General features: G+C 35.0%; 1 protein-coding gene across 1 annotated transcript in view; it reads left to right on the top strand.

Annotated features, from left to right (window-relative positions):
• LOC114333401 (anaphase-promoting complex subunit 1) overlaps positions 1 to 12,691 on the top strand; it is a 64,319-nt gene that overhangs the window by 39,617 nt on the left and 12,011 nt on the right. Inside the window, exons 12-22 of the mRNA XM_050654874.1 lie at positions 2,131 to 2,258; positions 2,347 to 2,561; positions 4,057 to 4,294; positions 5,074 to 5,315; positions 5,925 to 6,065; positions 6,564 to 6,840; positions 8,259 to 8,365; positions 8,573 to 8,791; positions 8,870 to 8,996; positions 9,552 to 9,753; positions 9,860 to 10,095. Coding sequence (XP_050510831.1) covers positions 2,131 to 2,258; positions 2,347 to 2,561; positions 4,057 to 4,294; positions 5,074 to 5,315; positions 5,925 to 6,065; positions 6,564 to 6,840; positions 8,259 to 8,365; positions 8,573 to 8,791; positions 8,870 to 8,996; positions 9,552 to 9,753; positions 9,860 to 10,095 — 2,132 coding nt within the window. The remainder of the gene's footprint in view (positions 1 to 2,130; positions 2,259 to 2,346; positions 2,562 to 4,056; positions 4,295 to 5,073; positions 5,316 to 5,924; positions 6,066 to 6,563; positions 6,841 to 8,258; positions 8,366 to 8,572; positions 8,792 to 8,869; positions 8,997 to 9,551; positions 9,754 to 9,859; positions 10,096 to 12,691) is intronic.

Raw genomic sequence — 12,691 nt, 5'->3', positions numbered from 1 at the left:
CGCATAATATGGCCAAAGTAAGCCAATCTTGTCCTTTGAGTGGAGTGGAGCCAGTAGTAGGATATTAGTAAGGGTTGGATTAAGGAATAGTTTGTTTAAAATTGAGGATGAAAAATATAAGATTATTTTTGCATGTGAAAAATTGAACAACTCCCCCTTGTACTATGATAGAATTGATCCAAAAGATGGCATAACCCAGACATCCAAAGTGAAAGTTATCCTCCTACACCAAAGTATTCTATATGGTCCACATAATGTTCACAAAAAGTCACACCATGAGCGTCGGGTTTGGGGGGAGAAATCGGTAAATTCGTAGTTTTTTACGTTTTTCGTCAATGTTTCTAAAACTGTGCGGTTTAGCATGAACAATCTTCTATACAAAAATGTTCAACATTAAATTTGAAATAAAAAAGGCCCTATGCATAATCCTTCTAAAATGAACGGTTCCAAAGTTACGGAGGTAGTACGTGTGGTCCAAAAAAAGGCCTAACCCAGACATCCAAAATAAAAGCTTTCCTCCTATACCAAATTGTTCTATATGGTCCACATATGGTTCAGTAAAAAGTTACACCATTTTTAATTTTGTGGAGGGGGGAGATGGGGGAGAAGTCGGTAAATTAGTAGTTTTTGAAGTTATACTTCTTTAGGCGCGATTGAGAGTAAAATTTTTCATAAATCTGCGCGCATGCGCACACATACAGCATGGCTTTTAGTTGCTAATCTTTAAAATTATGTATCAGCGCAAATAAGCCATTAAAATAATATATTAGTGTTTTTTAGTAAATGTATTATTTATTATAATTTTGTGTCTTTGGAATTGTCTTCCTTGGGAGTAAAATAATAAAACATCTATTTTTATATTTCACTTGTCACCGTGTGTGTAATTATGTATATCTGAAACGTCAGTAACATGCGCCTTGATGGCCTGGTTGGTAGAGCATTGGACCAGAGATCGAGAAATCGCGAGATTGCGGGTTCAAATCCCGGACGATTCATACTTTTTTTTTTTAATATTTGGCATTTTTGGTTTTGGTTAATTTTTGGTAATTATTGTTAATTTTTTGTATTGTAACTGTTAAGTATATTTATTTCGTTGAAATTATATAATAGAAGTATAACTTCTTACGTGCGTACAAAGTACACACACGTTCTTTTTTTTACGTTTTTCGTCAATATTTCTAAAACTATACTTTAGCGTAAACAATGTTCCATACAAAAATGTTCTACATAAAATTTAAAACAAAAAAGGTCCTATACATAATTGTTATAAAATCAACGGTTCCAGAGTTACGGAGGGTGAAAAGTGGAGGTTTTCGATACTTTTTATATTTTTTTGGCAATTTTGATTTATAAAATTGATTTATAAATAATAGCAAATTTGATTTATAAAATACAATCCTGTTAAAGAAAATCAGTAGGAAATTGCCCGATAAATATAAAAAATATCGAATACCTCCAGTTTTCACCCTCCGTAACTCTGGAACGCTTGATTTTATAACCATTATGTATAGGACCTTTTTTGTTTGAAATTTTATGTAGAACATTTTTATATAGAACATTGTTTACGGTAAAGCATAGTTTTAGAAATATTGACGAAAAACGTAAAAAAACTACTAATTTACTGACTTCTCCCCATCTCCCCCCCCCCAAACCGGACGCTCAAAATGGTGTAACTTTTTACTGTTTACTGAACAATATGTGGACCATATAGAACAATTTGGTGTTGGAGGAAAACTTTTACTTTTGATGTTTAGGTTAGGCCTTTTTTGGACCAATTATATTATACTACCTCAGTAACTTTGAAACCGTTCATTTTAGAAGGATTTTGCATAGGGCTTTTTTTATTTCAAATTTAATGTATAACATTTTCGTATTGAAGGCTGTTTATGCTAAATTGTACAGTTTTAGAAATATTTACGAAAAACGTAAAAAACTACGAATTTACCGATTTCTTCCCCCTCTCTCCCCAAACTCGACGCTCAAAATGGTGTGACTTTTTTCTGAACATTATGTGGACCATATAGAAAAATTTGGTGTTGGAGGATAACTTTCATTTTGGATGTCTGGGTTTGGGTCTAGTTATACCGTACTATTGAGGGATCGCATTTTTATTAGAATTTTTTATTTTAGTTGTGCGATATGTTCGCAGACTCGAAAACGTATGCATCTGAGGAAATGTCAATGGAAAAATCTTTTGGGGAACCAACTGCCTTGGAAAAAATAGTATTGCTTATGGTAGACATGAAAATAAATACTAGGTGAGAAAGAAATGCATATTACTATTTACGTCAATTTTAAATATGGGAAGTGATATGTTTTAACAATAAAACTTTGTCTTTTATTCAGCTATATCGAAACTCTACCTTATTCGATTTATTATCTTCTCTACGACGCTTTGTGGAAGTGTAGAGAGAACCCTCCACCTGGTTGGCCTGCTGAAGCTTACCTACTAATCTGGAGGGAAGATCTGGCCGCGGAAGCTGTGAAGATAGAGAAAGAAAAGACTGAATCGTCTGAAGAATTACTTGAAATGTGCAAGAACATACAAATGGAAAGGCATGGTAAGTGGAATTTAAACGAAAATTACCCTTTATTTGTTATTTTATTATGCTTGATATATAATAGAAATAGAATATAGAAAGTAGTGGAATACAATAAACCTCTAGTTCTAATATTTATCGATTTTCACAAAGCCTTTGACACAGTTGAGCTAAGCAAAATATTACAGGCACTTAAAGAATGCAGGTTAGATTATAGGTACGCAAAATTATTATACAGAATATACCTGCAGGTAACAACAACTGTCAAATTAAATACTAACAGTAATCGCATAAAAATAGAACGGGTGGTTAGTAGACAAGGAGACCCAATGTCACCTAAACTTTTTAATACGGTGCTAGAACATGCTTTTAGGAATTTGTGTTGGATGACAAAGGGAATAAAAATAGATGGAGAATCTCTAAACAACTTACGTTTCATAATAGGTTATAATAGCTGAGGATCTAGATATGGCAAGAGAGATGGTACAGGAACTCGTTGTGGCTACAGAAAATATAGGTTTAAATATAAACATCTCTAAAACAAAGATGATGACAAATTGGGTACCCAACCAGAACATCAGTGTTGGTGGGAAAGAAATAGAACTCGTAGATATAAATAGAAAGCAGGCCTCTTGGTTGAAGAATATCCGAGAGTGGACAGGAATAAAGAAAGCAGAACAACTATTTAGAATACCTCGAGACAGAGACAGTTTCGCCATGTTAATCGCCAACGTCAAGGGGACTTGATAGGGCACGTTAAGAAGAAGAAGATATAAATATCTGGGAAATGAAATTATGATTGGCTGGCATAATCAGACTCATGTACTGAAGAGAAGAATCGATTTTGGGTGGGCAGCATATGGAAAACTGAAAGAAACTTTTAAAAGTGAGCTGCCCACATGCCCAAAGGGAAAGGTATTTGATCAGTGCGTCCTCCCAGTCTTGACATACGGAGTAGAAACACTTACCTTAACAAAAGTTTCGGCCACCAAACTGAGAGTCACACAAAGAAGAATGGAACGGTCCATGTTTAGGAATGACTCTGCTAGACAGAATAAAAAACAGAAGAGATCAGGAGAAGAACCAAGGTGACTAATGTCATCAAAGAGATAGCCAGACTAAAATGGAGATGGTCAGGACACATAGCTAGAATGACAGATGGGCGATGGACAAAGAAGATATTGGAATGGAGACAAGAAAATCGGTCGACCACCTACAAGACGGACTGACGCTTTAAGAAGGCTAAAAACTGGATGAGAGCGGCGCAGAATAGATGGGGTTGGAAACGAGGGGAGGAGGCCTATGTTCAGCAGTGTGCTTTTGAGGCTGGATGATGATATTATGGATATAAAGAGAATTATTTAGCTATCGACAAAATCATTGTTATTGTGTCAAAATCAATTTGATTTTTTTCCAATTTGGCAATTAATTTTTTTCTTGTGTTTATTTTTGTTGCTAAGTTTTTCGGTCGAACTGATCGAATAAACGTTTTAAATGTTTGGTTATCTTTTAACAGGTTTTAAAACAGACGCAGATCCGGTGGATGGCATGGAAGACCTAGTGAATTCCCTTATGAAGTTACGCTTTAACGATGACGTCAGAGTAAATGAAGCTAGAAAAATGCTTCAGAGTTCGAGACCTGTACCGATCGTTTTAACCCAAAGACCCGATGTGTCTGATCACGATTTTATCGAAGAACAAGAAAAACATCTGTATGGGATTTGTATACGGACTATGGCTTTGCCGGTTGGAAGGTAAATATAAAGTTAAGACCATATAACAATTTAGCGTATTATCCTTTCACATAAGGGTACTTTTTAATAATTAGTATTTTTTGTTTATTTCATACTCTTATGTATATTGCAGTTTCATTACTAGTCGTGTATGGAAAATTCATTAAATTATGTAGTTTACGGTATAAAGTTTTCATATTTCTGGCAATAACTGGTCTTTAAATTCTGGTTGTACTGTACCACGACATAGCTATAATATTTTATGGACTGTTTTTCTTATTACCACCTAAAATCACTTGTAGACGGTTTCATAAAATGGCGCCCAACGTGGGGCCTGATATTTCTCTCTTGGTCCACGTTTAGCTATTTATCGTTACAACGATTTTGTTTACATTTTTGTTTGTCTAATTTCAAATAAAACTTTTATTTGTTCAACTGCATTATCTGCTATATACCCTATTCCACGAACATACGCCTGTTTTGGATTACTTCGACAACTAATATTTTACTGTGCAAAATAAGAAGAACGAAAGTAAATTGCAAATTACATTGTTGTTTATTGGGATAATTATTAGCGCCATTTACTTTCGTACTTCTTATGTTGCACAGTCAAATATTCGCTGTCGAAGTAATCCAAAGCAGGCGTATGTTCGTGGAATGGCCCATATTTAATATTTGACGTCTCAATTTCCAACTCGGAAATATCCTTTCCGTTTCGAAAGTTTTTACAGTTTGAAACCGTTCTTATTTAACTTTTTGGTAAGGTAATATTGTATTATTAATATTCTATTTTATTCCAGGGGAATGATAACTCTTCGTACAGCAACTCCAGTTATTACAGAACCTCTTCCAGCCCCTGCTCTATGCTTGATAGGAAAGGCCCCTCCAAGAGGTACTACCGTAGACTTAAATCATATCGATACACCTGCAAATATGAATTTGTGGCCTCTCTTTCACAACGGAGTAGCAAATGGATTGAGGATAACTCCAGATGCGCACAACATCGACAATACTTGGATTATTTTTAACAAAGGCAAAGGAGGTAAACTAAAAGCGTATTAATAAATTTTATTTTTTTTAATTAGTTACATAACTTAATCCCCAACTTTATTGAGACTTCTTCTTCAAGTTCCGGTCCTATCGGAGCTTGGAGATCATTCTGCAAATTATAATTTTGTTGGTTACGCGCCTGAATAGTTCAATTGAACTGCATCCAGACCATGAGATTCTACGTTTTCTTACGCTTCTTCTGCCTTTCATTTTGCCTGCATCCTTAATAGTTCATATTTTTCATCTCTCATAATATGCCCCAAGTATTCCAACTTTCTTTCGCATTGTTTTCCTGGTTGTTCGAGAACTTGTACGTTTGTTTTGCGATCCATTCATGATATTTTCAGAATAGATCGGTAACACCACATTTTGAATGCTTCCAGGTTTCTAATGTTGGATTGTTGTGTCCATACCTCAACCTCATACAAAAGGGTGAGGAAAATATAACATCGAAGCATTCTTATCCGGAGCGTTATATTGGTATTGCGGTTACAGAAAAGTTTCCTCATTCTGTTAAAATTTGACCGTAAAAATTTCATTGCATCATCTCATTTCTTTTGTCCGATCCATGCTTCAAAATTCTATATTTTCTTATTTTTAGGAGGTAACGATGTACAAATGGAGCATGCTGGATTTTTGCTAGCTTTGGGATTAAATGGACATTTAAAGAACTTAGCCTTTAATAGTACTTTCAACTATTTAGAAAAACTACATGAAATGACTAGTGTTGGTATACTTTTAGGTAAGCTTAAATTTTTTTACAATATTTTATATACTGGGTGTAGTACAATTTACTACGCCCAGCCAGCATTCAGAACTTGAGAGAAATTAAGATAATGAAATACCTCAAAAGTGGTTGGTTGACCACTATATATACCAATAACAACGAATTGTAATAAAATACAGGATGTTCTATTTAAAGTAAGCAACTGGGATTTTTTCAAATGATTTTTCAAGATCTTGAAAAAATTGAAATATCTTGAAAATACTTCATTTTTGATATAGGACATTGTCCACAAATTTTATCTAAAATTTCAGGTAGAATTCGAAAATAAAAATAAAAACTATCAGGTCTTATTTAAACAAAGTGTTCGTCTACTTCCGGTATAACCGGAAGTGCCACATTCAGAACAGCATTACATTTTAACTCAACGACATCCAAAACCTACATCTTCATAATTTCCGCCATTATTTTTAATTAAAACTTATCGCGCCACACTATTATTGACCAATTTTTCAGGTCTTTCTGCCGCATTTAGAGGTACTGCCCATCCTTGCCTTACTAAAACCTTAGCAATTCACGTTGAAGCCTTGCTTCCTCCGACGTCTATGGAGCTTGATATTCCCCAAACCTTACAAGTGGCTGGACTGTTAGGTATAGGTTTGGTATATCAAGGAACCGCTCACAGGCACATGACCGAAGTCTTGCTGACTGAAATCGGAAGACCTCCAGGACCAGAAATGGAGAACAGCATCGACAGAGAGTCGTATTCTTTGGCAGCAGGTTTAGCTTTAGGGTAAATACATTTACATAGATTTATTTAATTTTAGTGCTTTTTCCGCATAAGTGATATGTTAAATACTTTGTTGCTCCAATTATATTATATTGAGCTGTGGAGCTGTGATACGCAGTGTTTTTAGCCTAGTTTGCCACGATATATAACGAATTTCTGATCTGACTTGACAATGGCCTTGCCGAAACTCCCTCAAAAGAATAATGTTCTAAAAACCAAAGCTATTCAACGCAGAGTCAAGCCCAGAAACCACAGAAATCACATGGTCTCGCGAAAACCTCAAATCCAACAAGGATCGTAGAGAGAAAAATAAGTCGGAGAATAGCAGGCCCACTACACTTAGGTAATAATGAATTTAAAAAATTGATGAACCACGAAATAAGAAGACTTTTGAAATGGGAGGAAATGGGATATCTGGAAAGAAGAGATCCAGAGGCAGTTATCAAGAAAATCATCAACTAACAGGTAGCCCACGAGGAAGACCCAAAACGACATAAGGGAACCGGACAATAGAGAACCTTGGAAGATAGGTTCGAGAATGAAAATTCATATCGATACCTAAACTCCAAAACCTCTCAACTGAAAATCTGCAATTGTACTTTACGGACAAAAACTATATCTTCTTCTTCTTCATGTGCCATCTCCTCTAAGAAGGTTGGCAACCATCACGGCAATTCGCACTTTCGATACCGCTAAAAACTATATGTAACAGTCAATTGACGAAGAAAATCTGTATTGTTTTGTTTTATTAAGGTCTCAACTTAATGCAGAAGGCATTAAAAAAGGTGGTAGGAGTTCTGATACATAAAAAAGACCAAAATATCAAAAACAAACAAAAACAGTCGAGAGGTTTTGGAGTTTAAACCACATTCATATAGAAAATTCCCAACTATAAACAAACGAACGTGTACTATTCGCCGTCTCATTCGTCAAGAGGCTGTTAAATGTAATTGATTGCCCTAAACGAGGCGGATTCTCATTTTACAGGTCCAAACTGGTCAGTCTGCAAATTCAAATTGTAGGTAGCGTGTTGGTTTTTAAGATACACTTCAGGACGACCCTGTTTAGCTTCGTTTGTATGCGCGTTTGTTTACAGTTGGGAATCTGTAAAGTGAATGGACTTTAGGTATCGATATGCAAAAAGAAGAAAGAATGGAGCAATATTGTGAAGAAAACCAAGTCACAACAACCAATTATAAACCTTAAAGTTATTGCAGACTGATTCCCCGCGACAGATGAATCGGAAGAGCCCAAAGAGGTGACATTCGCTCTTTCAGGAGTGTAGATGCCATGATGACGATGATAATGATGTGAATTCCCCTCTAAAGTATTCATCGGGGCTTCCGGGATCTCACTGACATTGAAACTTCAGCATTCAATTTCCTCGACGTCCAAATTTTAATAGAATAATTGTATTGCAGGTTAGTTACATTAAGACATGGTGAAAGTCCTTCTGGATTATCAGACTTGAATGTACCTGATACTTTACATTACTACATGGTCGGAGGAAACAAACGGCCGCTTATAGGTATGTATTAAAAATCCCTTTAAAAAGTTTTCTAGTAATGCTCTCGGATATTCTTTCATCCAATATAAATATTGTTTACACTAGAATTGAATGGAACAGGAAGACCTGCTTTCTTGAGTTTCCCGAGTACAGTACTGCAACGTTAACTGTATAATGTCATAGAAAATACTTATTTTGTGACTATAACAAATAATTTTTTGGTTTCAGGCTCGCAAAAAGACAAATATAAAACACCGTCTTTCCAAATTCGTGAAGGGACGTCAGTAAATCTAGACGTTACAGCTCCTGGTTCCACTCTAGCCTTAGGACTGATGTATTTGGGTACTGGGAATAAAGCTGTCGCCGATTGGATGGCCCCTCCTCAGACGCAATATTTACTGGATTTTGTTAGACCCGATTTCTTATTGTTACGGATTTTATCCAGATGTAAGTTCATGTTTTGCTTATTATGTGCCGAATATAACTCAGTATTGCTTCTTCAATAACTTTAAAAAATTGTTGCAGCCCTTATTTTATGGAACGATATCGAACCAACCAAAGATTGGGTTGAATCTCAAGTACCTTCCACTATAAGACCGCATTGCATGGTTCAACCATTGCATAATTTAAATGTAGACTATGAAGCAATGAAGTAAGTATATACTATACTCAGTAACTCACATACTCTACTTGTTTAATCAGTTACTTAGCTACTAATTGCTACTGACGTTTATTTCTCTAAATTTTATTTATTTATTTGAATTTTCTTCTTCTGATGCTATATTCGGTCCCTCTAACGTTGAAAATTACAATAGCGAGTTTATACAAACTTTATTTAATTTGATTTCGCGCGCGCAACTCTCATCAAAATCGCCAGTCGCTTCAAGCGTTGTTTCTGAGACAACTTCATTTTACACAAAAATGCTAATAAACATTTTTGTTCAAAATTATATCAGCTACATTTTTTGTTTGAAACTTTTTTTCCTACGGCGTACATATTCTTGGTAAATCGACGTTTTACGTTTTCCTCCCCTACGAGGATTTTAGGGGAAGTCCGTGGATATGAGTGTCAAACTTTGACATTCTCCGCAAAATTTAGCTTGTTCGTATGATTTTTAAAGGTAAAATTTCTGACGACTGGACTAATAAGTTAATTTTAAATTATTTTTAGTTTACAAGATATTATTAAATATATTTTTCGTTTCAGCCAAGCGTACTGTAACATAGTGGCAGGTGCCTGTTTCGCTCTAGGTCTTAAATTCGCAGGTACTGCCGACGAAGAAGCATTTGAAACGTTATTTTACTTTTGCCATATGTTTACTTCGCTTACGGGGAAATCTATAGCAGAATTGGCTGGAAAATCCACAATAGAAACATGTTTGAACGTATTGTTGCTGTCAGTATCGATGGTAAGTCTATTTTACGAGAATGTGGATAAAAAGAAGAAAGACACAATTTTAATTTTGGTTTTTCTTTTTTAATGAAGAAGTCTTAATAATCCTTTTTTTTTAACAGGTAATGGCTGGTACGGGGAGTTTAGAAATTATGAGATTAGTACGTCATTTACGAAGACGAGTTGGTGTATCTAGTAGTCCTGTAGTTACATACGGTTCCCATTTAGCCATACATATGGCTTTAGGGTTATTGTTTTTAGGGGGCGGTCGCTACACGCTCTCAAATTCTTCTGCTAGTGTTGCAGCACTTATTTGTGCCTTTTATCCCAAATTTCCTACGCATAGTAATGACAATAGGTAAGTTATTTGTGTAGTATGCACATTTTCGATATTCATATTTATGGTTGTTAAAACAATAGTGTCATAACAGGAAGCGGAGGTACAGGAGACAATATTCGTATGAGAATACGAAAAGCTTAACAAGCATTCAGCATGCTCAACCCTGTTTGGAACTCTGACAATATACTGCAAAGACAAATATTCGAATATTCCAGTCAAATGTCATGTCTGTTCTACTCTACGGATGTGAAACCTGGAAAGTGACAAAAACTCTTACAGACAAACTGCAGGTCTTTCTTATTTAACAAATGTCTCGAAGAATTATTATTTTCTGGCGTAACATTATCAGAAACAAAGATCTCTACACATGACCGAACAAAAGAGACTAGAAAATGAAATAAAGTCCAGATGCGAAAAAATAGCTCCAGTATTGTAAAGACTGCCCTAGAGTGGACTTCCCAAGGATAAAGAAAAATAGGTCGCCAAGCAACCTTGGAGAAGATGGGCGAGATAAGAGGTCAAGGAAAGTTTTGGAATGAAGTGAAGACCTTGGCGCAAAATAGAACTGGATGACGCTCTATGCTCCACTTAGGAGTTCAAGAATCTTATATACAGGGTGTCCAGAAACTCTACCGACAAACGAAGACAGAAGATTCTTCAGATAATTTTAAGACAATTTAACCCAATTCGCTTAGTCCGAAAATGCTTCCTAAGGGAGCTAGAGCTCTTTGAAGATGGCGTCTTGTAATAAGTTTTTCTTAAATACCTCCAGAACGCCTCTATTTAGAAAAACAAAAATTGGTACGCGTATTTATCTTCTAGAGATAACTCTATTACATTGATTGCGAATTTCTAGTACCGATCATAGGCGTCCGTTTTGGGTAGGGCAACGGTTATTTTATCGCCCAACTTTTTTGTCTTTACTTTTTAAGCATTTTTGACTCTGAATTATTAAATTGTAAGGTATTCTAGTATTAAAAGGTACTCTTGCTTTAAGTCGGTAGAATACACCGTTTTCTAGAAAAATCGATTTGAAAATTTTTCGTTTTTTGAATTTAAAAAAAAATTCAAAAAAAAAAACTATTTAGAAAGACGAAAACTGGTACATTTATTTATATTCCAGAGATAAATCGATTTCATTAATTGCGAATTTCTAGTACCGGTCATAGGCGTCCGTTTTGGGTAGGTCAACAGTTATTTTATTGCCTACCTTTTTTGTCTTTAATTTTTAAGCATTTTTGGCACTAGAATATTCAATTATAAGGTATTCGAGTACTAAAAGTTACTCTTGCTTCAAGTTGGTAAAATACATCGTTTCTTTTTGAAAATTTTTTTCAATTTTTTTTCAAATTTCCAGAACGAAAAACTTTCAAATCGATTTTTCTAGAAAACGGTGCGTCCTACCGACTTAAAACAAGAGTACCTTTTAGTACTAGAATACCTCACGATTTAATAATCCAGTATCAAAAATGCTTAAAAGTTAAAGACAAAAAAGTTATGCGATAAAATAACCGTTGCCCTACCCAAAACGGACGCCTATGACCGGTACTAGAAATTCGCAATGGATGAAATCGATTCATTTCTGGAAAGTAAATATGCATACCAATTTTCGTTTTTCTAAATAGAAGCGTTCTGGAGGTATTTAAGAAAAACTAATTACATGACTAGCTCCCTTAGGAGGCATTTTCGGACTAGGTGAATTGGGTTAAATTGTCTTTAAATTTTCTGAGGAATCTCCTGTCTTCGTTTGTCGGTAGAGTTTCTGGACACCCTGTATATTCAGTGTGTCAATTTTAAAACTTAAAATGGATATATCTCACGAACAAAAGCTGAAAACGAAAAATGCTTGAAACCGTTTCTAGGATAGTAAGGGGGAACTAAAATGACATGAAAGAGAACTCACCCCCATCAACCCCCTAGGCTCCACCCACCACAACCAAAAAAGTTTAAATTGCAAAACCCTACTTGTGATACATCATTGAAAAGGCTATAAAAAATGCTATCCAATGGTATAAATAATAATTATACAGGGTGAAGCAATAATTGTGAAACTTTGGCTTAAATTTAATGAGGTTTTGTTGAACTACAAATTTGATAAAAATGTCAATTAAGTAAATGTTCAAAGTGGGTTCCGTTGTCTTGTAAACAATAATACAGTCTATTTTCAAATTCTGCACGAAATTTGACAAATGTTTTTCTAGTAATAGGGCGACATGCTTGAGTAATTATTATTTCTCGCAATTTCCCAAGTGACGCAAGTTAAGTTTTATAAACAACTGATTTAAGGCAAAAATGGCACATTAAGTTTTAATTAACAAAAAAAAGTACGAGCGGACACTTACCATTTAAAATAATAGTCCGGGAGATAGCATTACAAATACAAAAGTCATAGTAAGCCAGCTGATATTAACACCCTGTATAATTATTATTTATACCATTGGATAGTACTTTTTATAGTAGGATAGTATATTACTTTTTTCTATGGGGTTACCCTAAATCAGTTGTTTATATAACTCAACTTGCTTCACTTGAGGAATTGCGAGAAAGAATTACTCAAGTATGTCGCCCTATTACTAGAACATTTGCTAAATTTCGTGCAGAATTTGAAAATAGG

This window comes from Diabrotica virgifera, chromosome 6, assembly GCF_917563875.1.
Source record: "Diabrotica virgifera virgifera chromosome 6, PGI_DIABVI_V3a".
In the NCBI taxonomy this organism is placed as follows: domain Eukaryota; kingdom Metazoa; phylum Arthropoda; class Insecta; order Coleoptera; family Chrysomelidae; genus Diabrotica; species Diabrotica virgifera.
This window is presented reverse-complemented; position numbering and strand designations above follow the sequence as displayed.